This window comes from Zonotrichia leucophrys, chromosome 6 (genome assembly GCF_028769735.1).
Source record: "Zonotrichia leucophrys gambelii isolate GWCS_2022_RI chromosome 6, RI_Zleu_2.0, whole genome shotgun sequence".
Classification (NCBI taxonomy): domain Eukaryota; kingdom Metazoa; phylum Chordata; class Aves; order Passeriformes; family Passerellidae; genus Zonotrichia; species Zonotrichia leucophrys.
This window is the reverse complement of record NC_088176.1, coordinates 5,683,589-5,708,175: the sequence shown is the minus strand read 5'-3', so window position 1 is coordinate 5,708,175 and position 24,587 is coordinate 5,683,589. Positions and strand designations below refer to the sequence as shown.

The following is a 24,587-nucleotide window of genomic DNA, read 5'->3' as shown; positions in this document are numbered from 1 at the left end:
CGGGCGGAAGGCGGCGGAGCGAAGATGGCAGAGCCGGAGGCGCAGCTGCTGCGGGCCGTGGGGCTGATCGGTGAGGGCCGGGGCAGCCGGGCCGGGGGAACCGGGCTGGGGCGGGACCGGGGCCCGCCGCGCTGAGGCCGCGGGCCCGGGCGGGGCCGGGGGTGCCGGCTCTGCCTGTTGCGGGGCTCAGCCGTGCACAACTCGGCCGAAGTGTCTGAAATTCGCGGCTTCCGAGGTTGATGTTGCGAAATCAGAAATAGGGAGAATCATAAATGAGCTGGTCCGGGTGCTTGTTCCTCAATGCCGTGCTCATGTTGAATGTGCATTCAAACTTGGTGCTTCTTAGACCTCGTGAAGCAGGTCAAGAATAACATTTAAAAAAATAAAACCCGTGTCAGAATTCCTGCCTTAAGGCTTGAACCGTAGTGGCAGAACTGATGTCTAGGGTCAGGGCAAGGTGGAATTGTAATCTGATTCCAGGAAAAAAATTAACCCATCAATTTACTTCCTTGCTGCTGTTTGGCATTCTCACAGTGAACATCTTTCCACCATAGAAAAAGACACCAACGGAGATGTTTTGTGGGTTTGGTGTTATCCGTCGGTAACAGCGGAACTGAGGACTCTGCTGCTGCGAAAGTGCTGCCTTACAGATGAAAACCAACTGCTCCACACGTTTGTGTTCGGCCAGTATAAAAGGTCTTGGTTCTACATCACAACGGTAGAAGTTCAAGATTCTCCAGCCTTGAAGAAGGTATGGCTTGGTGGGGTTTTTCAGCACAATGCAGGGAGGGCTTCTGCAGAAGTCTGTGTGGGTTAAGCTGTGTTTTCTCATGGAGAGAAATGAGAAGGGATTCAAGGTGTTGTGTGCTCACAGATGCAGCTCTGTCCAGGTGTCCAGCTAGTCTGTTTCATTTGTCACCAGGACATGGAATTGCAGAATGATTGAGATACTCATTACCCAATTCTTTGTGTTAACATACAAATGCTATTTCATGCTGCTGTTTCTTGGTAATTTGCATTTTAAGTTCAGCATTTTATTTCTTTCTATGGAGTTTGTTTCATAGTGTCCAGAGTCTTGTTCCTATAGAACCTGCTGCCATTTTTCCCTAAAGGATTGAGTTTTGTAGGTACTTTCTTTGCCACTGCATTTATTACTGGAAGACAGCAAATATAGTTGTATGTTCTGTCTTTTCCCTGTTATAAAAATGATTAAACTGTTGGTTAAGTCTGTTCAGTTTTCATGTTTTGTGCTATGTTGTTAAGTAGAAAGATGACATGGTAATTTTGTATGCCCACAGCAGAATGTTGCTTGCCTTTCCTCACTCCAAGTTTTTATTTCCCATGAAGTAAAATAAAATTAAATGTCACAGTGCTGTCTTCAATAGGTGCAGTGGGAGATGCTATTTCAGGAGGACACGTGAGCCTGATCGTTGTCTCCAGACTTTCAGTCTGGTACTGTCCCAGCCACAATCATTTGATTGAGGAAGTTAGAGCAGTTCTGTTTGTGGGCCTACTGTCTGTGTAGTTTTTCCAGTCTATTTCTAGATATGTTGAAGCTGTCTGCCTCCACAGGCTTCTTTGGCAGCAAGTTCTGAAAGTTTCCTCCCTGCTAGGGGGAAGGAAAATGCCTTTCTGTTTTTTAATAACTTCATGAGGTTAGAGGAAAGCAACTCTTGTGTGTAGGTTAAGCAGAAGATAGTCTGCACAGAAGTTCTCTGTCCAGGCCATTGCTGCAGTTAGGAGCTTGGACAGTGAAGTGACCAAGGCTGTTCCTGTGGGGTCATTACCTGAGCTCTGTGTGTTTCTGTGCCTGTGTCATGTGCAGGTGACCCACTTCTCCATTGTCCTGACAGCCAAAGACTTCAACCCAGAGAAATATGCAGCCTTCACCAGGATCCTCTGCAGGTCTGTACAAAAGCTGGCCTGAGGTTCTGCATGCTTAGATCTTGCCAAAGCAAAAGGTTCAATTCATTGGGTTGCATTTGTTCAAACAAATTGCTGGAAACTCAGTCCTACAAAGGAAATCAGATTATAAAAATCCTTGATTTGAGCTGTCATATACAGAAGGTGTTGGATGAATGTCAGATGTTTATTGAGTTTTAATCTGTATCTTCTCCAGACACACACCACCACCACCCTCACACTCATTTTCTCTGAGAGTATATTTTAAAAAGTGTAAATGTTTGGGAATATGTCAGTGTTGGACTTAGAGATCGCCCTGTGTATGGTGAATGACTTGGATCCCTCCACAACATCTTTGTAAGTGCTGCTTGCAGCTCCTGTGAGCCAAGCACAGCACCCAGGGATGGTTTTTGCTTTTCCTGTGGGGAAGTGAGAGCCCTGTTCCAACCAAAAAAGCTCTTCTCATTTCCTTGTCCTGTTTACTCACTTCCCTTCATGTCCCCATTCTCATTCTCTGTCTGCTTCTTATTTTACTTTTCCTTCAGTTTCCAAATTAGTTCAGTCCCAGTTCTCGATACCAAGAGTATTCCCTGGGATTTTGCAGATCATTGGTGCAATTGTGAGGTTATTGTGCTCTTGGGACTCACTATATATAATGCAGACTTGGAAATGCTTTCAGACTTACCAATTCTGCAGGGCACTGAAAAACTGACATGTGTTCTTATTTGGTGATACATGAAAAATTTAGATTCACTGTGGATCACATTTCTGCTGACTTATCAGCTAATACTTCCTTTCAAATCTAGAATGGATTCTTCCAAGCATGATAATAATTGAGTTTCAAGTGTGATGTTGCTTTGTGCTATAGCTGCCATGGAAAATGTGTAGTTGACAGCTTCAGTGCTATTCCTGAAATATCTGTAAAAGAGGTTACAGTGTCTCTGTTCTTCCTGGAAGACAGCTGACAATGCATGGCTCTCTCAGGCTGTGCTTCCTCTGTGTCATTTTGGGGTTTTATTGAGTATCAAGGACATGTTTCTATTTTTCTTTCATCATTTAGTAAAGAGTACAGAAGAAAAGATACTTGGATAAAAAATTAAAAGCTGTAGTCGTAGTCTGCATGTTACTGGAGTTACTGTGGTAGTTGCTTTTTCATTAAGCAGACACCTTCCAAGTCTACAAAGAATCCTTTGTCTGGACACCTACCTGCACCTTTGGGGTGTGTTTCTATCTTAGTCCATGCTGGTTCATTCATAAAATAGAAAGCTGAAATCAAAATACAGGGTTATTTTAAATTCTAAAATACAGATGTGTTTGTGTGCATGTTGGAAAACTTCTAGTTTAGTATTTAAAACCTCAGCCAGGAGTCCAGAATTGGAATTATTGCCAACAATATTGCTATTTGTGATACTGACTTTTAATTTATATATATATATATAGGTGCAGTGATTGCAGTTAAAATAGCAGACTCTCTCCTTTTCCCACAGAATCTACCTGAAGCATGGAAGCCCAGTTAAAATGATGGAGAGTTACATTGCAGTCCTCACAAAGGGCATCTGCCAAAGTGAAGAAAATGGATCCTTCCTCAGCAAGGACTTTGATGCTCGGAAGGCTTACCTTGCTGGCTCCATCAAAGGTTAATCTCTGCCCCAGTCTCTGCTCTGATTTCTTTCTTACAGCTAAAAATGCAATCTTCATTTATGCTTCAAGTAAACTGTGCTGACACCTGTTACCTGTGCTGTTATTATTAAGCTTCTTCAAAAAATATCAGCATAAATACCTTCTATAAAATAATTCCCTCTCTTTTCTAGATATAGTGTCTCAGTTTGGAATGGAAACAGTTATTTTATATACTGCACTGATGTTAAAGAAGAGAATTGTAGTGTACCATCCTAGAATAGAAGCTATCCAGGAATTTACCAGGTACTTTATCAATTCCTTCCTTCCCACTCACCCACCCCCAGAAGTCCAACAAATTTTGAACCTTTATTGAGGAAAAAGCCTGTATTTTAAGGAAAAAAATATAAACCTCTTCATAGAAATTTTGTTGAATCCCTCTTAATGTTTAGCTCTATGTTGCTCAACTCAGAGAAATTTAATGGTGGAATGAGTGATAAACTCTGCTTGTACTGATAGGTGAAATTTCTACAATTCATATATAAATACATACACACACCCCTAAATGGGCCCTAGTGATTATTGTTCTTTTTCATGGCATGCAGTTTTTAGTGTGGAGCTTTATTTAGTGTAAGTAAAAATGTACTGTGTCTCAAGTTGCACCCTGATCTCCCTAGGACTTTGCCTGCTTTAGTGTGGCATCGACAAGACTGGTCAATTCTTCATTCATATGTGCATCTAAATGAGGAGGAACTGGAAGCCTTAAAAGCCTGCACAGGTAGAGGTGATTTCTTAATCAAAAATACCAGGAAAATTCTATTTCAGCTTGTTGCTGCAAAGTTTTGCACTAGGGAACTTTGGAGGGAAAAAAAGCTTATTTTGCTGTTAATTGATCAAAGTTAAACATAATTTTCTTTGGAAAAGGCAAATCAGCTAAACAGGTATGTGGGAAGATAATTAGTTAATCTGGTGGCTTTGGGTGGATCCACATTGGTCTATCCCTAATCACAGATGCAAAGCAGCCTTGAGACTTGTTTGATGCTTTGACTGGAGGGATTAAAAGTCTTCCTGTTGTACAGAACCAGCTCACTTAGATAAGCAACATTTCTCCCAGCTTCTACACATTACTAGTTATGGAATGTTTGTTTTTTCTCTTAATTCCTAACCCTGAAGTCCCAGACTTCTGTTTTGATGTCAGTGAAGTCTGAGGCTCCTCATGCCAGGTGAACTTTACCTGTAGGAGTTTGGTCTGTGTGACACAGTGCTGAGTGTGCACAGTGCTTCATGCATAATCCAGGAACAGGCCCAAGCTTTATGCAGGGGTTCCTGTGACACATCATGGGGCCATTAAGAGGCTGCTTTATACAGAATATGAGCAAGGAGACTGCTCATCTTCAGCATTTCTACAGCTCACTAAGCACCTTCCATGGAAAAAAACTGCTCCAGGTTTGCTCATCTGACATGCTATAAATAAGCAAATCTGCTGGGTTTATTCCTCTGTTCCAGTCTAATGCTGACTTTGTGACAGCAAGCTCCAGAGTGGAGATTTTGAGAATATAATGAGTTACAAATGAGTAATTTTAGTAGGAAGAGTGTTTAAAATGTCACATTGGTGATATTGCTGTAGTGTTAGCAGTTAATCCATGCTCTAGGCAGTTTTAGGAGTTCATTTTTAAGCTCTTTGGAAATAAAGCATCTGCTGAGCACTTGTGGAATGACTGATAATATCAAGAGTGCAGCCTCTTGGGTCCACTGGGTTTTGTGTCAGATACTCTTAGAAGAGACTTCAGGACTGTGATTTTTGATTTTATTTCTGAAGATCCTAATCTTGCTCAATTCTGTGCTCTAGGTTACATTGCTGGATTTACAGACTCTGAAGTGAGCAGTAGATCCGACCTCTATGATGTCTATGTGAATTTGGCAGACAGTGAGATTACAGTTTCACCTGTAGTAAAAGGTTGGTTGCTCTTTATATTTTGGATTTAGAGGCAGCTTATTCCAGAGTTGACAGTAATTGCTCAGCCTTGCTGTAGATCAAACAATCTTGATCCTTCTTCCATCCAGGTTTTGAAAAGTCAATTTGTGAGTTTCTGTCTTCATTTTATTGCCACCCTGGAAGACTGGTTAAAGTTGGAATTTGTATAAAGATGTGCTTTGTTTTCCAAAAAATGCACAATTGAGATTTCATAACATCCATGTTAGACATGGGAGAGACTTTAAGCTGAATGGAGATATATTACATGAGTTTTTAGAAAAACATGGCACTAAATACCTGAAGTCTGGGGATTATTTGAAAGAAAACCTTTTATGTTGCTTATCATCTTGCTGCTCCTTATCAGTGCTTTGGGCCACTTCAGAGGTACTGGCTGTTGATACAAAGTTATTGCCTTTATCAACAGATTTCAAATGGCAGTCATGAAAAGATTCCTCAGTTTGGTGTGCTACTCATATGCATTTCTAGGTATCACAAAAAAGGTGATTTTATGTGTGGTGTTTTGGTTTTTTCTTACACAGAGGCAATGACAATGGGAAAACTTCACAAAGAAATTGGACAACTAATTGTTCAGTCTGCAGAAGATCCAGATAAATCAGACAGCCAAGTCATTAAGGTTAATATTTTATTTTTAAATCTAATTAACTTCTATTGCTGAATCTTGGCAGAAGGAGGGAGTAGGAGGAAGAGTGGCACTGAGAATCAGTCAGTTTCTTCTACCTTCTGCCTTTTTACAAATGAGCATTTTTATTTATCATTCAGGTTTTTAAGGATTACTTAGTTTATATTATCTCTTGGGTAACTACATTGCTGAAGAAAGTTCAGAAATTCTATTGATTGTAAGACTGGCTTCCCAGTTTTATTCCACAAGGCATGGATTTTGCTCAGTGCTTTGTCAATAGTATTGGCAGTACCTCTAAAAGGTCCTGCTAAATGTGGCTTCTTAGCCATAAAACCTGATTTTTATGATGATGGCATTTTATCACTCCCTCCCCCATGTAATATTAGACACTTCACAACTGTGTGACTCAGTCCCAGAGCTCAGTAAGGTCAGGAGAGGAGTGGCTGTGCTTCCTTTATCCAAAATGGCACAAGAGCAGGCTGAAGAACTGTTACAAGTGGGGTCTTTATTTAAATGAACTATTTATTTACTATTGCTTCCTTTTTTTGTTTTTTATTGTAAGTGTATGTGAAAACCTTTTAATACCTAATCCTGTATTCATGGTTGCTTGTTTTTCTCTTCCTTAAGGACATTTCTCTGAAGACAAAAGAAATCTTGGCTACTTTAGCCTCACTTACTGAAGTTTCTGATGGCAATGAAAAACCAACCCTTAATGCTGAGGCCCTGAAACAAAAGCGATTTCCACCAGCCACAGAAAATTTCCTTTTTCATTTAGCAGCTGCTGAACAAATGCTCAAAATCTGATTTTGATGCACTGCAGTGTTATGGACCAATTCTGAAAAAGCTGTCTCTGCCATCCAGATAGGTATACCTGGTATTTTATATGAAAACTAAAGGTATGAGTCAATGTCCTAGTTACTGATGTAATGCAGAATATTGGAGCTTGACTGGGAACATATGGAGACATATTTGGGAACATTCCTGGTGTCATTATCTCCCCCAACTCTCACTGTGTACCTATGGCTCCTGTGTTTCACCCCACAGAGCGAGTGGGTGTACAAGTAGCACAGGCCAGTGTGTCCAGGCTGTGTGTCCAGCAGTGTAGTGGCTGTTTGTCCTGCACACTGCAGAGGCTGGACAGCTCTGACTTGTCTGCCTGGGGTCTGGAACACGGCTGCAGCACAGCTGGGATGTGCTGATCTCTGCACAGGACACCTGAACATGCTCTGAGTGCTCCTTCTGGGCTTCCAGGGATGCCAGCCTGGTGTCAGATGCTGCTCCTGCTCTGGACTGCCTGGTACCTGGAAATCCCAAATAAATGGACAAGTTCTCTATTTCTACTTGAAAGTGTCTAGGTGTGAATAAAGGATGTCTGGGAAAATCTGATGGGCAGCCTTAGTATGAAAAGGAAGGGATGTTTTGAAGCTCAGCACCTCTTTGGGACTCCTGCCTTAGAGGTTTTCCCCCTTTCACTCCATCCCATGCCTCTGGTGCAGGGATAAGATACAGGATTACTGTGCTTGGAGTGGGTGGGGGTCATGGACAAGTGCTGCCTTACAGCTGGAGGCATTGGAGAAGCTCTTGGGGCTCTCAGCTGAGAAGAGACCTGGCCATTCATTCCTGATCCATGTGAGAGAAAATCAGATGAGTCAAAGCCTTATGCACCAGGAATGCTCAAAAAGCCAGGTGCCACAGGAGGAGCAGCAGCTTCTTGGATGACTGGAGCTGGAACACAGGTACTGGCTGATGGTGCTCTGTGTAAATGAAATCTAGATGGAAACTTCCAAAGTCATACAGAAAACTGGGAAAGAGTTTAGAGAAAATTAAAATTTGCCTACTTGTTTGGTTGCACAGCCATAACTCCAGAATGGGGTTTTTTGATTGTTTGTTATTGGTTTTTTGTTTGGTTTTTTTTTACTGAGCAGCCTGAAACTAACTGCTTTACAATCTTCTGAAAGAATTTAGTCTGTAAGGAAATGCTCTGAGCCAAACAATCTGTATTTGTTCAGAAATGTCCACAACAAATCAGTCAATTCTGCAGTAGCACTTTGTTACAAGAAAAAAGAACCTTTTTCCTGGCCTTTGTACAGATAGGCTGTAGCATGTGGTTTTACATAGAGATTTTATACTTATGATTCAAACTTTAGTAACCAGTATTTATATTGTTAAATAATTGGAAGTTTGCTGTTCTGAAACTGGTAGAGCTCATCAATAACTATGTGAGAAAGAATTGTTCTTCTGCTATGTATGATACCTTAAGGAAATCTATTTTAGAATGTGATTAAGGAATGTGGCTTCTGTGTATACAATGAGTGGTTATTACAGTCAGGAAATGAAAGTGTTTCAGAACAGTCCCCTATTTTCAGGGGTGTAAAATTCTGCTTTAAACACTTAGTCTGAAGTTTAAATTCTGAACACAGTAGCATGTAATTTTAACTTCTGAGAAAAATACTGCAACTGCCTTTGTTTACCTGTAAGTGCTCTGCAGCTTTTTCCCCCATTTGCCCATTCATGGTTTTTGTTAATGGTTCTTTAATATTGCTGCTTCTTTAATATTGCTGTTTTGGGGCCTATAAAACAGTCAGATTAGAAGAACTGCAAAACTATGCTGAAAATTCTATTCAGGACCTACTTTAAAGTCCACTGAAATGGAATTCTTTCACCAAGGAAAATCTGAACCTGCTTCAGCCAGCTGTCTTAATACCATAGTGTAACTGAGAAGAAATTCCTTTTTTTTCTTATTAACAAACTGCCTTAAGGCATATCTAGAGACAGCCACACAAAGCAGAGGAGCTCAGTTGCAAACTAAACCTTGAATGCCTGTTTTGATTTCTGTTCTGGAAATGTTTCAGTTGAAGATCTCAGTGTTGTATGAGACCTTCTGCTGTTTGTGCAACACAGATGAAATTCGATTTTGCACTTAAGGAACTGGACTCATAGCATGCTTATGCCTATTAAAAAATTCCTGAAGAGTCTGCCCTTTCATTTATGTAAATTTATTTTTGAATAGTTGTGACCATGGGGCCACAGGCCTTAGCTTTTAATTTTGCAATACTGGGATTGAGCCATGGTTTGGGCTAACACTTCTGTCCTTGCTGATTTTATCATCAGCACTGTACAACGTTTATTGGCCTCTCTCAGCTTCAGTGAGTTCAAAGGATTATCTTAATGTTCTTGCATTTTCTTATTGACTTTTAACACTGTTTCTTTTCAAAAATGTTTAAAATAAAATAGAAAAATTTGCAAGGTCAGGACAGGAAAATATTTCTAGTTATTTCTCGCTCCCCTTTCCCCAGGATGCACACAAGCAGGCTGGGGTGCAGTTGCTCTTTTGCAGTCAGATGCCATCCTTTCTTCCTCCTAGAGGCAAAGGCCATTTCAGATGGAATTTTTATTCATACTTTTTCATCTTACTACCTTTCTGTTCTTGGAGAAATACAAAATGGTGAATGGTTCCTGCACCATAACATCTCCACTACATTTGCAGAAATTGGAAGGTAAAGAGTGAGCAGGGCAGAGGCCTGGAAAGGGGAGCAGGGTAAACACTCAGTGCCTGCAGTTGAGATTTTGCTGAGTAAATTGGGTTACTTGCTTTACTGCTTCCATCCCTGGGGTTTAGTTCCTGCTAGGAGCTGCCCTGCCCTGTTCCCCTGCAGGCAAATGTGTGAAGGGGGAATGTTCAATGGAGAGCAGTGTAATGCTGTTCAACCTGGAAAAACTTGACATGGGACATGTTACAGAATCCATCTTAAACATCCTGGCTGCTCCTGCCTTCAGCCTCTGACTGCTCCTGAAATGGCTGCAGAGGGTTTGTTCACTGTGTGGTGTGAGATGTCAGTTGAAGCAGCTCCATTTCTTGATTCAAAACAAGCCATAAAGCTCAGTGCAGGGAGTTCCCAGCTGCCTCACAGTGCCTTACACCCTTCCCTAGGCAGCTGGCTGCAGTCTGAGTCACAGCATCTCTGGTCAGGTGAAGTCATTCCTTGGAGCTGCAGTGGTGTGGGATAGGAGGAGACTCCAAGGCTGGGCAGCAGCTCCTTGAGTGCCACTGAGCAGCACGGGGTGTTTGCTGTGCAGTGCAGGATCTGTCCTTCTTCCTCTTCTCTTCTCTTCCTTCTTCCCCTCCTTCTTCGTTCTTCTTCGCATCTCCCCCTTCTCCTTCCCACTTCTCTTCCTCGCCACTCCTTCCTTCGCATCTCTTCCGCATTCTTCTTCCGCACTCTTACCTCCCTCCCTCCCTCCAGCATGTGGGAAAAGCAGCATGGCTGGGTTACAGGCCTGGGGGTGAAGCAGGGACACAGCTCCAGCTGAGAAAAGCTTTGATCTCAGTATTTCTTAACATAGGAGTGGCTGATTTTTTTTTTTAAGCTACATTAAAGGGGCCTGAAAGCCTCACTGAATTTTCCTACATTTCAAGATGACAAGCTGAGTGGGTGAGGCACAGCATCTTGTGCTGTACTAAGACTTCTGTTTTCCTTGAAGCTGAAAGCTTCCATCTGTTATTCACCACAACTCAAACTGGTTCCACCACTAATGCACTGTCACTTAACACCAGGGCCAGCTAAGGCAGGACTCAGACCTGCCTTGGGCTGGTGTGTTGTTAATTTATTCCACATTACAAAGGAGAAGGTTTCCTCTTCCCAGGTCCCTCAAACATGCTGCTTTGCTGCTTGTTCCCTGACTTGTATCTCTGGATTACCAGGTGTCTGCTCCTGGCAGCTCTCACCTCAGGGACTGGCTCAAGGCTGAGGATGCCAGGGCCTTTTTGGCAGTGTCATTTCCCTGCCCTGATTTGGGAAGCAGCTGAGTCAGCCAGGCTGACAATTTAAAATGGCAGTGCCTGCCCTCCTCTTCTGGAAAATTCTGGTTATTAGGGCAATAGGAACATTTATGAGAATGGGGGAAAGGGGTATTTAATAACCCTGAGGGGGCTGGGTTTAATATGGCAAATTTCAGCTCAGGTATTCAGTAAGGAGCTGGTGGAGTTTGAGAAGGGGCAGCTGTAATAACAGACTCTATTACCAGACCTATTCCAGAAGCCTTACTCATGGAGTTGTAATGACATCAATTTGCTTAAAACATCCAAGTGTGCTGCCAGTGAATTTATAGCTTGTCTAGTTACCATGACAATCCCAAGTTCACCAATATATTCTCTTCTATTTGTTGATTTTGCTCTACTCTTAGGTTTTGGGGTTTTTTGCTTGTTCCCACTGTGGTTCATGTAATTAGCACTTACTTTAGCCATTCTTAAATTATGTTTAATAAAGGAGTGGGGAGAGGTGTAGGTCTTCACTGTAGTGCCAGTTACTGTTTCCTAAGAGTGGAATCAGACCCCTCCTGCATTTGCCTTTGGTATGTGACTGAAATAGGAATAGAGAAACATAGTTTAGGTAATTTAACTGCAGGGTGTTATCTGTGCCTCTGCTATTAAAGCTTTGGAAGGAGACAAACACTTCACTCAGAGGCAGGCTGAGGCTTAAGCCTGTTCCACCTGACCCTGTGCTAGAATCATGGAATGGTTTGGGTTGGAAGTGACCCTAAAGATCATCTAGCTCTAACCTCCTGCCCTGAGCAGGTGACATTTGGCTCAGCAGGCTCTTTGGTCTGACACAACACAATTATCTTCTTGACCCTGATGAGGTTTTACCATGTACTGAAGGACACCACCCCCAGAGGCTGAGTGAGCCTGCAGAGTTCAGTAGGTGTAAACAATCCTTTACCTTTAAAAATTCACCACAGTTCTCCAGCGGAGTAGTGCAAACCCTGCCAATTACAGACAGTATCCATATGGTTTTTTAGAGCATGTTCCCCTCCAGTTCCAGGTCCTTAGGATGTGCTGCTGCTCCTCTCTCCTCTTCCCTTGTCTGACCTTCTTCCCCAGTAAGTTGTCAGAGGAAGGCTCAGAAAAGGCAGAACTCAAACAAGAAATTAAACTCAACCCCCAACTTCCTGCTTTTGTTCAGTGCCAAAAGCACTGCAGGAATCTCTTGCAGAAGCCCAGGCCTGCTATTTTTCCTTGCTTTGCTCTATGCTGCTCCCTTCCTGTAGGATGGATTGGATTGGGCAACCATTGTTTTCCTCACACTGAAAAGAAATCCAATCCTGCAGCAACAGCAGAGCAATGACCTGTGTATTGTGCCTAAGTCAAATTATGGCACACTTGGAGGCTGCACTTGTGCTAATCACCTTCACATAAATAATTTTATATTATCTAGTGCATTTCCATCCTTGTCACAGAGCCTTAGCAGCACATCACATAACTATAGGCAGGGGTCACAGAGTCTCCTCTAAGCTCTTCCTGCAGCTCTTCACAGACAGCTGAGGATAATTTCACTGGATCAGCAAAATGTATCACCTTGCTGATCCACATATACAAAAATGATGGCACACATCAAAAGAACTTTCTTTCTTTGGATAAACACAGCCAACCTGCAAAAGTGGAATTCCTCATTGTCCACTAGGTCAGAAAGACATGGGATCTCCTCATGGCTTCAGTGTAAAAACCAAGTTCTAAAGCTCAAGGGCTATCAAGCTTCACAATTCCTTCAAGGATGTTTAGAAAAACAGGAATTAACTCATAGTCAAGTTTGTCACCCATTTCCTGAGCACTTTTTAAACAACTAAATTAAAACCAATATTCTATTGCCATCAGGGTTGCTTTGTCTAATATCACTTCCAGGGCTGCCTCACTCACATCTCATCCTCAAAAGGAGCATTTTTAGATCACTGAGAACATCAAAGTGTTCTGAGAAGAACCAGCTGGGCTTTACCCACAGGAGTGCTGGTGTCAAAGCCTTCACCAGCTGGGTTCCTGGAAAGAAGCACACCAAAAGTTGCAGCAGCAGAACAAACTTAGGTACTCAGCAGTCATTTAATTAAGGGATCAATCATCTGGGGAAGCACAGAACACAGGCTGTGACAAAGGCTGTGTTACAGTGCTTTTCTAGCACTTCTCAGCATCAGCTGAGCTGTGTTTGTGTGCCTCCAGACTGGGCTGGCAAAGCCACGTTCCCAAATTCACCATCGTACACCAGATCTGGCACCTTTGCCACACACAATCACAATTCAGTCCCAAATACCAGTGGTGCATTCAGGATTCACTTGGATCAGAGCACACATTTCTGTATAAAAGCCAGGCTCTAAATGCCCCTGTTGTAGAAGAACACTGTTTCTTCTGTAGATGACAGAATTTCTGGTTCAAGGTCTGCTCGCTGTATCTGCAATGTAGGAGAAAATAGAATCAGCACCACCATGGCCTGGAAATGGATGTTAAATCCTTGTTACTCCATTGCACTTTGCACAAATTCAAGTACTGCATTCAGGATTTGGGATTTGCTCTTTGTTTATTTGGGGATTTGAGGGATTTTTCGTTGTTGTTTTGGGGCTTTTTTCCTCCTCCAGCATTTTCTGCATGTGCACACATATTGGAAAAATACTTATTTTTTTTTAAATAGTGACATTATCCCTGTTCACTATAGAATCACAGAATCATTTCGGTGTGAAGAGACCTTTAGGATCACCCAATCCAGCTGTAAATATATTTGGGTGACACACAGGAGAACTTCTGCTGTGGGCTGAGCCACTGGGAAGCCCAAAGGGCATCAACCAGCCCTAATTTCAGTACATAATTCCTCAAAAGTCCCCTCATTTATGTTGAGTTTGCTTTGTTGTCATAAGAGATGAAGAAATTTTAAAAAACCCAAAAAACTAAAACACCAGAAAGTTTAGACAAATAAAAGAAACCACTGAAAATTGCAAGAGTTAGTTCTCCTGACCTTGCTTGCTTCAGACTGTTGTGAAAGTCTGATAAACCTACATTGAAAAGTGTAAATATAAATAACACACAATGCAGCTCAGACCTCAAAAGCCTGTGAGCCTCTGCCTGGTACATGGGCCTTCACAAGCAGCCTCTCTGCTGCCTCATTTAAGATCTACCACATTAATCCTGTTGATTTTTTTAATATGTGGCCTTCAGAGTGCTGACCATAGTTCTGAAAAGCTGATTTAATGTCACAATAATCTTAAATGAATTCCTGTGAAAGGACTTACCTCCCCACACTGTGGGAACATACTGAAGGAGACTGGCAGCATCCCTGCTAGGACTGACATAATCACAAACATCCTCACAGGACCCAAAGCATGAGGATTTTTAACAAATCTTGCTCTGTCCAAGACATTGAAAAAAGTATGTCAGTATATAAAAAAATAACCTAACAGTGACACAAAGAGCATTAGCTACTGTTTTACTGAAATTAGTAATAATCTAGGCTTATGGTTCCAAAAGATGTTTCCCCACTTCACTTCCTATGTTCTTACTCTTAACTTCCTTTGTTTTGTGCTTTCCTGCAGCATTTTCCAAGTTCAGACTGTCAAGATTAAGGAAAAAAGCAGCAAGATCAAAGTGACAAAAGGAGAGAAAGTACATCAGTGCTTTAAAGTGTCTCAGTTCCTTCATTAAGATTTTTCTTGCCTTACCCTCTTTCCTTACACATCCAGTTCCTGTGGGCAGCCCTGTTTTACTTTGTACAAAAATGTATTACTTGACATATAGATATAAAATTTTATTTTACATCTGCATTTGTCTTCTGGTAACATGAGTCCCTTAAGCTGACAGGGAATCAATTTAGGCAATACCAAATTACCTGACAGAGATGATCCCTACCTGTACTATTTACATGACAAAAAGCTCAGGGCAGGCTAAGAACCCTTTCATAAAGCATACAATGTATTCTTCTTAGGATACAGGGATTTAAAATGTTGAAAAGCAAGAATATGTTTTACAACAGGTGGAAAACTATTAGGAAGTTGGGATCCAGCTTTAATTGCAAATTCAAGTGCCACATTACCTCTTCAAATACACAAACCTAAGCTAAGTGCTGTGAACAACTTTGATACAGACATTGAAACTCAAATGTTAAATTATGGAACTGGAGGTGGGTAGGTGCTGGAAAAGAGCCTGTCAGGAGAGCACAAACATGTTTCCTGCATGGGAGCAGAGAGGAAAACCTCATTCCTACAAACCCTGGAGCATGGGTTAGACATAACCAGATTCACTTAATGACCTCAAAGAATCACAGCAGCTGAACAGCAACTTCCCACATCACCACTTCCACCAAGGCAAGCAATACTGCAAACCCAAGGGAAAACCTGGCAAATGGTGAGAGCCAGACTGAGAAGCAGAGTCCCACTGGCCAGGCAGCCCAGCCCCTGCAGTGCCTCTCACCTCTGCACACAGTGCATCAGCACTTCTGGCAGGAAGAACGTTGTCCCAAACAAGACTGCTCTGGACAATGCTGTTTCCATAACAGCCTTCAGGGAGAGAGCAAAACAAGTGGTGTCAAAAGAATGTTCTGGGCAGCTTCAAGCACTGCCTGCTGCCCTGAGTGCTTTCTTGTCTTACACTCTGGACTTTAAAGCAACAGGTTAATGAGGGATAACACTCACTAGAGGAATTCTTTCTTAAATGGAAGCTAAGAGGCAAATACTCTGCTTGTGACTGAGAATTTCCTTACAAGGAAGGTGAAACTACTGATGAGATTTCCTGCCATGATAATAATTTTGCTAAGACTTGCTTTTTAAAGTTGTGCTGAACTTCATACAATTGGTTATACCTTCTGGAATCCTAAGTAGCCTGTGTTAAATCTGAAGTTCTCTCTCCAGCTGTCCCCAAATCCTTATGCTCATGCAGTTGTTTCCACAACACAGGGCATTTCTCTGAGGTGTTCCTCAGAAGATCCAAGAGTCTTATCTCCTTCTGGAGGTGACCAGAGCAAACAGAAATGTCTGTGCCAGTGTCTCTGGTCCTCAGTATACTGGTGTGGGGAGGCAGCCAACCCTTGATGACACTGAAGATGTGGAATCCAAGCCTGCCCAAAGATTCAGCACCTGGTGTGGGATTCCTTATTCCATACATCCAACCCTAGCTACTGTCAGCATCACATTCTGCTCTTAGCAGGGAATGAAAGGCAAGTCAAAAAAGTTCTCCACCCCCTCACCTACCTTCTCACCAGCCTTCTTAGACACTCCTATAACCTTGCCATTCCTGTCCATCACTTCTATCCCATTATCAAATTCTGGGCTTCTCACCATCGCCACGGTAAATGCACTTGTCAGACCTGCAGGGGTAAAGGGGACTTTGCTTTAATAGATCCCAAAGGACTGCCTCAATAGTAACATCCATAATTATGTGCATTTTACATTTCCAGTTCAATAGTTCACATCTGAATAACATGACAGCTTAAAAAAACACTCCCCCATGAAAATGTACTCGGGATCTGAATCTTTGTTTCAGAAGCTCGAGAGAGACTGCAAGGCTTCAGGCCTAAAATGTGCTTTGTCATTGTGGATTCAGAGCTTTAAAATCATTTCCACCCAGCTCAAACCACAAGTACTTTGTCTTAAGAGAAAGTGGAGGGATTTCTGTTGTGGTTAGGTTTTGTCCTGCTCAGCATAAAATCCAGCACAGAAGACAAAATCCTGAAAGGAACAGGGTTTCAGAAAAGGTTGCACCCTGCATTGAAAGGAAGGGCATAGACTGTCAATCTGACCATGCCTGAAAGAAGAGGTTGCCTCTTTTTATTAGTTCTTGGTAGAGCTATTCCATAAAGACATCAGTGTACCAGAGGACACTTTGCAAATGCTGGACTAACACTAATCAACTACCCTCAGGCTTTTCTCTACATTTAAGAAAAGGGAAGAACATTTAACACCTGCTTCAAGGAAACAAGCCAGAAACCTCTAATGTACTTCAGAAAGATCTGAGAAGGCATCTCACATAACTTGAAACAGAGGAGATGATGCATTTTATCATTTTTTTTCCTGAGAAAGGAGAAAAAATTCTATAATGGCATTAGAAACATAATTAATGACATTAAATAGTTGAACTTGTCCTGATGCAACTTCACCCTGGCAGTAGAGCTGTTGCAGTAATGAACTGAGTCCCACTTTCCTTGCAGGATTAATAACACCCTGCTGGAACAATCTCCCTTCCTGCACTCCCAGAGCGATGCTGCACTCTGGTGTCACACATGTGCCACACCAGGTCACATCAGTGCCACTGCTACTGCCCTCCTGATCTGTCCAGCTGCTTTCAGGTGTGTGTACAAAGCTCCCAAGAGCGCTCTGCAGCTCTGAAACTAAAACCAGCAAGAATCCAGTGAGGTCAGGGACACTCCCAGTGAGAGTTGTCTCCCACGGAAAGGAGGGAACTAACAAAGGCAGCCAGAGAAGAAACAGAGAGCATTTGTGCAAAAGTAAGAAAACTCTACAGTCAGACAGGCAAATGGCCCTCAGGCAGCTGCATGGGGCACAGCTTGTTCCCACTCACCAAGCAGAGGAGCAGGCAGCAGTTTTCTGACCACAAGGTGCATTAATGAGTTCTTCAACATGTAACGATTCATGAAGGCAAGAGGGAGAGCCTAAGGCATGGAGAGGAAACAGGCCACTGAAAAAATGTGCAGCATTTCAGTGTGACAGGTTAGGAAAATCAATCTGTGACTTGGTTACCATCTATGAAATAAACAAATGCCTTGGTTTAACATTCCAGCAAAACATACAACTTCTCTAGTTAATGAAGGTGCTTGTAATCACTCTTTTAGATAAGAATGCAAAACATATTGTGATAAAAAAAGCATTCAACATTATTATGTAGAGCACAGCAGCAGTGTGAATACAAAGACAGAAAAAAGAAAATAATTACCTCTGACTAATATTCCTTGGACATTTGTCCAACTGCATTGTGTCACATATTCCTCTCTCCCCCAAACAGGAAATCTGGTTTACTTCTGTATTTTTCCTGCTTGTCTGCAGTTTCAGCCCAATTCTATATTCCCATAATACACTTGCAGGAAGTTTCATGTAGGAATAAAGGGCCAGGACACCAGCTGGCCCTCAGAGACTCCCCTGAAGGACAAAGGGAGGCACTCCCATGATGGCCCACAGGCAGGGCTGCCTCCCCAGGTTTCTGTACGGCCTGAGCAATCCTGGCCAGCTCTTCTGCCCTGCAGTGGGCAGAGGTGTAACCTCCCTCTAACAGAAGCAAGAACCATCACATTTTTCTGCCAAAAGCTTGTGAAAATCACTGCTTTGTGTGGGGGCTGAGGAGAGGAATTACAGAGACATCTACACTTGTGATGAGTGTCATGATAATTCCTGAGCTCATTCTGATGTAACAAACTCCAGAAACCAAAACCTCCTATCCCAGCAGAGAGCACAGGGTCAGCTCCCTTTTGGAATACTGATTTCCCTGCATCCAGTGCAGTATTTTCATGGCTATGTTCCTGGGATTTGAACAAACACTGTCCAGTACTGATGCTTGCAGACCTCACCACTTGTTTGGAGTTAGATCTCTTCCACAGCACCACATCAAAAATCAGCTACAACAGTGGCTCACCCTGTGCTTGTAAACACTGGCCAGTTCCTCTCACTACCTGTGTGATAAACTGGCAAAACAACAAGAAATTGACACAAGAGGAAGCATCAGGGGAAGCCAAGCAAAATAATGGCTGACAGATAATCAGAAAACATTCTTATTCTGAACAGTTCTGTGGGAAGACATCAGAGCAGAGCACCAGAGCACAGTCCTGAAAGATATGTGGCACTGTGGATATCCTGAGGGAAATGTGGCACTGTGGATATCCTGAAGGAAATGTGGCACTGTGGATATCCTGAGGGAAATGTGGCACTGTGGATATCCTGAGGGAAATGTGGCACTGTGGATATCCTGAGGGAAATGTGGCACTGTGGGTATCCTGAGGGAAATGTGGCACTGTGGGTATCCTGAGGGAAATGTGGCACTGTGGGTATCCTGAGGGAAATGTGGCACTGTGGATATCCTGAGGGAAATGTGGCACTGTGGATATCCTGAAGGATATCTGGCACTGTGGATATCCTGAGGGAAATGTGGCACTGTGGATATCCTGAGGGAAATGTGGCACTGTGGATATCCTGAGGGAAATGTGGCACCGTGGATATCCTGAGGGAAATGTGGCACTGTGGATATCCTGAGGGAAATGTGGCACTGTGGATATCCTGAGGGAAATGTGGCACTGTGGATATCCTGAAGGATATGTGGCACTCAGTGCCTACACCTTCTCAGGAGAGCTTGTTAGGAAAGCAGTCATTGAGCAAATACTTACACCAACACAGGCTGAATAGGAAATGGCTCCCAAGCCAAGCAAGAGCTGCTTTTGCTGAAGTGAGTATTCCTAAGGACAGAAAAACCACACTGCATAAATACATTGTAAAACATTTGCAAATCAAGTTCAAAATGGCATCTGCACAATGAAGAGGATTACAAAAATAAAAATCAACACTCACTTGAGCCTTTGGGGTGCCATTTCCATTTACCAGAGTGAATGCTGTGGTGTATGTGTGAAACACAAACTGCAGAAACAAGAGATTGTAAGAAAAAATCAATTCAGGATTGAGACTAGAAGAGCTGTAAAAGTAGAAAGAAAGAGGCAATTACCTGCCAAAAAAAAGAATGCCTTGCGTGGCGCTGAACAGATGAAATGATGACCTAAAAGGAAAATGCAGAAGAAAATGAGGTTTGAAGAGTGTGGAGGATTTTGGTGCAGGAGCACCAGGAGAACTGCTGAGGTACCACTGGCAGCAGTGCCCAAGGCCATCAGCCCTGGTTCCTGGCTACCACATTCTCTTCTTACAGTAGTGACATGCTCATTTTTGTTCAATAGAAAGCACACAGACATGTATAAATCACAGGCAAATAGTGGTAAAACATTGTGTGTAATATTGCAGCAAGGTGCTTTCTTACCCAAAAGAAAAATGTATTTGTGCCTGTGAAGCTTAAATAGATGCAAATAAAATAACTAAGGTAACAAAAGTCTAATTAAAGAAATGATTGAGAAAGGATCAATGCTGGAGATGTGAACACTAACTTAGATCTAACTGACCTAAGATCAAACGTTTTAGGAGTTAATTCCCAGCTTCTTCTCAAATTCAGACAGTGAATACACACTTCAGCTTTAATAAACCACAACCTTTCTTGAGCTTTCATGCTCAAGGTGTGGAACACTTTCAAAAAACAGTCAATCAAGATAAGAATACAAAATACTGAATAAGAGGAAGGCTGAGAACCTCCAAAGCCTCAGAGAAAGATCAGTAATTAATTTAATATTAATGGATCATCCATCTTTATTATTAATGCCAGCACTGACTCTAACTACATCTATGAGAGCACATTAAGATGTAAATATCAAAAATAAGTATTTCTATTAATTTTATTACTGTTATTAATGAATTTAACAGCCTTCAAGACTTTCACTGTACTTTCTAGCAGTGCCATGTAAGTTCATGCTGTATGGAATGACATATCTCAGGATGTACACTCATGGGCCAAGCCCAAACCCAAATAATCTAAATTAATAAATAAGCACATGATTACAGCTACAAATTTGATTAAACAAAATGGTGCCATTTTTGAGCACAGTAACAAAAGTTTATTTTTATATCTTTAGTGATTTACTGACAACACCATTTCCTACTTGCAAATGCGCATCAACATAAGAAAAAAATCATATTCTGGGTCTGAGCCACAGAACACAAGGCTCCAACCCCTTCCCAGTGCAGTTCCAGATTTTTGAGGCTGAACAGCCCAAATCTTGCCTTGCTCTCATTGCTGAGTGATCTCACCTTGCATCAGAAAGCTGTCCTTCACACATGAACAGTCTCTTGGAATGCTGCTGGAGAAGGGTAACCAACAGCTTTGGACTTCCAGGGAGATTCTTTAAGAGCTCAATTTCCAGATTACTTCCCATAAAACAGATGTCTTTCAAACAGCTTGTGCTGAAGCTACAATAAAGCCCCAAAACTGCCATTCCCTCCCTCCAGCCCCTGGCTCTGGAAAATGGAAGCCTTGCTGGATGCACACTGGCATCTGTCACAATTACTCACCAAGGGAAGAGTTACGGGCATGAAAGCTAAAAGGAAAGAAAACTTTATTTCAGTAAAAACAGCATCTGTGAGTGTAGATGGATGGTCTTGAGCAGAAGATTCCCCTCATTTCCCCTGTCTATTTCCATCTCCAAGTAAAACACTGCCCACAAACCCCAGCATCACCATTAACTCCAGCCCTAAGCTTTATCCCTCACTCCTGGCTCAAGAAGCCAGATTCAGATTTCACAGCCAAAAGGAGCCCTCATGAACTCCCCTCCCCAGGGCTGCTTGGAAACCAAATAACTGAAGAAAGTTCAGCCCTCTGTTCAAAAAGAGAGGTGGAACAAAAGCTGCTACAGTGTGAGTGGTCACAGGAGATAATGAGTGCAGAGCCTCAGTGTGGTTATCTGTGATTAACAACCTGTGCTCCTAAACAAACCCCAAGCACACCTGATCTGTCACCAGAATGTAAATTCATCCAGCAGCCACAGCCATCAAGGGAAAAATTTAAATTACAGCAGACAGTTAAATGTGGAGGGATTTGGGAACTCATTCTGCAGCAACAACAAGCAGAGACTGATCAGAGTGTTTCCATCTAGATAAACAGATTATCCCAGGGAGAAATTCCTCAGCAGGACCATAGGAATAAATCAAACAATCTTCAACACATTTAACAATACAACTAAGAGAAGAGTCTGCTTGCTTTTCTATGTGAGTGTCACTGTGGTACCACAGCAGCTGTTCACCATGAGCTATTCCTCCCTGATGCTTCAGTCACACATAAGATTTCACTTAAGGGAACCCACCTGGAGGTCTAAACAAAACAGGAATTATCTTGTCTGTATCAGGATGTACACTGGACTTAAAAAGGAAAAAAAAAGCAAATTAGAACATCTTTGCCATACTTGAATAACAGGAAAAAAAATCTAAATATTTTGTAAACTTACCAGGCTTAGCAAGAAGTCTTTTTTAATCTACAACAGTTGGAAAATTAGGTTAATAATTAAATTTCAGAAGAGGTTGGGTAAAATCTTCTTTCTAAACTTATTCTATGTCTTTTTCTAATCACTTCCTTTTATACATCCCTTTAATTATATTCTTCCCCTAAAATTTCTCTCCCTGTTGAATATAAAGCATTCACATCCCATAAGTTGTGTAACAGCACCAAAGCACACACTAGGGCAGAACAGAAGGTTTATTTAAAAAAGTTAAAACTAGTAAGAATTTTAAACCATAAACCAACAATTTGATATGGATAAACACTTATGTTAAGACTTTAACTGCAGTGCAAAATACCTGATTATTCTGTATGGGCTCACTTAGGGTCTTCTCATTGATTAGTATTGATAACCTGGTTCTGTGTATTTCATTCTGTATTTGAGAGAAAAAAATAAAACAAAACAAACAAAACCATCTCAGTTTCAATATTTTCAGTGCAATTTATCAGCTATAAAACAAACCTAGGAGCTAATGATGTATCTGTGACTTACAATGAAAGCAAGAACGCTCCTAGACACAATGAATTCACAATCACAGAAACTTTTAAACTATTGGGATAATTCAACTGCTGGCACAGTGTGAGCAGGGCTGCTGAGATGGCTGTGCCTAGAATGTCTCTTGGTTTATGTAATCACAGGTGCATACACGTGTGTTTGTTTATTGCAGGACTGTGGAATGCTTTGGGTTGGAAGGGACTTTAAATCCCACCCAGAGCCACCCCTGCCATGGCAGGGACACCTCCCACTGTCCCAGGCTGCTCCAAACCCAGTGTCCAGCCTGGCCTTGGGCACTGCAGGGATCCAGGGGCAGCCACAGCTGCTCTGGGCACCTGTGCCAGGGCCTGCCACCCTCACAGGCAGGAATTCCTTTCAGCTACTCAACCTAAACCTCCTCTGTCAGCTTAAAGCCATTCCCTTGTCCCAGCACTCCGTGCCCTTGTCCAAAGCCCCTCCCCAGCTCTTCGCCGCCCCTTTAGGCAGCGGAACATGACATCCACCGCTACGTTCCTCACGAATTCCCTTCTCCTCAGCAGCCCTGCGGTGACCCCATTCCCCCCCCGGCCCAGGCACAGCCCCTCAGGCCGCCCGCTCATCTCGACCTTCCCGCGCTACTCACGGAGGACTTGAGCAGCAGCAGCGGATCCAAGGCGTCCGTCCAGAGGAGAAACCTCTGGAAGAAAGACTGAGGGAGACACGTTGGAGGCGTTATTGCGGACCCTCCCTAACACGACCCGTGCCCCCTCCCGGCCGCGGTGCCCACCTGCCCCTCCGCCCTCCAGAAGCGCAGGTTGGCATCCATGGAGCCGCGGCACCGGAAGCGCCGCCGGGCCCGGTCCGGTGCCGCACGCTCCGCCCGGCCACGGAGCCGCCGCGCCGGGGCCCGCTCCCTGCAGCGCGCTGGGGAGAGGCCCCACGGCCCCACAGCCCCACGGGCTTTCCTTCCCAGCGGCTTCCCCCGGTGTGAAAAACGCCAATCACTTGTTTTTAACATTTTCAAAGTTTAATAGTGATAAAATGGTTATAAAAATGGTAATACAATTAGAGTAATAATAATGTGGACGATTTTAATTAGGACAATATGAGACAATAGAAACCAAGAGTTATGGATGTCTGGGTGCCTTTTTCTGGGCAACATAAGCCCGAAAAAGGACTCACGTTAACGAAGGATTAACTCTTACTGTTGCATATTCATACAGCTCATACATTATGCATAAATTCCATTCAAACATAGGATTCTGTCTGATCAGTGTAAACTTCTTCCTCTGAATCCCAACTGTGAAAAATGCGTGTCTTTTATGATTGGCTTTTCGCAAATATTAAAATGAATATTATATGTGTTGTGTTAGAAAGTAATGCTGTATTAATTCTCTTAAGCAGTGTGCTAAATATAGAGTTAAGTTATAAGAAAATGTTAGAGTTAGGTTATAAGAAAATGTTAAAATATAAACTATGCTACGTAGGATACTTTTTGCCTTGCCTTCCTGGTTTTTCATACCGGGAAGGCAAGGCAAGGCCCCATGGGCTTTTCTCTTTCCAGCGGCTCCCTCGCTGTGAAAAACGCCAATCGCTTGTTTTTAACATTTTCAAAGTTTAATAGTGATAAAATGGTTATAAAAATAGCAATATAATTTGACTAATAATAATTTGGACGATTTGAATTAGGACAATATGAGACAATAGAGACAAAGAGTTACAGATGTCCAGGTACCTTTTCTGGGCAGTAGGAGACCAAAAAAGGACCCACGTTAAAAAAGGATTAATAACCTGTTGCATATTCATACAGCTCATACATTATGCATAAATTCCATTCAAACATAGGATTCTGTCTGATCAGTGTCAACTTCTTCTTCTGAATCCTAACTATGAAAAATGCGTGTCTTTTATTATTGGCTTTTCGCAAATATTCAAATGAATATTCTGTGTGTTGTGTTAGAAAGTAATGCTGTATTTATTCTCTTAAGCAGTGTATTAAATATACTTTTAGGTTATAAAAATGTTAAAATACAAACTATGCTATGTAGGATACTTTTTTTAAAAAAGAAAGGACTTGCAGCAAGAT

General features: G+C 42.3%; 2 protein-coding genes across 3 annotated transcripts; one reads left to right on the top strand and one right to left on the bottom strand.

The window, feature by feature from the left end:
- DENND10 (DENN domain containing 10) lies at positions 1 to 7,519 on the top strand. Of its 2 annotated transcripts, none has more exons than XM_064717145.1 (9): positions 1 to 70; positions 555 to 751; positions 1,826 to 1,905; positions 3,390 to 3,538; positions 3,714 to 3,825; positions 4,197 to 4,297; positions 5,369 to 5,476; positions 6,034 to 6,128; positions 6,762 to 7,519. In XM_064717145.1, exons 1-9 carry the CDS (start codon positions 25 to 27, stop codon positions 6,936 to 6,938), a joined length of 1,065 nt encoding a protein of 354 aa, XP_064573215.1. In that variant the 5' UTR covers positions 1 to 24; the 3' UTR covers positions 6,939 to 7,519. The 2 variants fall into 2 exon arrangements, with proteins under 2 accessions (XP_064573215.1, XP_064573216.1); XM_064717146.1 differs by having other exon boundaries at positions 4 to 70; positions 535 to 751; positions 6,762 to 7,473.
- A 5,467-nt stretch (positions 7,520 to 12,986) lies between these two features.
- Positions 12,987 to 23,405, bottom strand: SFXN4 (sideroflexin 4). Its single transcript, XM_064717009.1, has 14 exons — positions 23,289 to 23,405; positions 23,145 to 23,210; positions 22,326 to 22,400; positions 21,977 to 22,003; positions 21,836 to 21,890; positions 21,048 to 21,073; positions 19,603 to 19,653; positions 19,452 to 19,517; positions 19,271 to 19,339; positions 17,461 to 17,551; positions 16,134 to 16,249; positions 15,358 to 15,443; positions 14,184 to 14,298; positions 12,987 to 13,351 (listed from the first exon to the last, which is right to left on the bottom strand). Exons 1-14 carry the CDS (start codon positions 23,325 to 23,327, stop codon positions 13,274 to 13,276), a joined length of 960 nt encoding a protein of 319 aa, XP_064573079.1. The 5' UTR covers positions 23,328 to 23,405; the 3' UTR covers positions 12,987 to 13,273.
- Between the last annotated feature and the right edge of the window lie 1,182 nt (positions 23,406 to 24,587).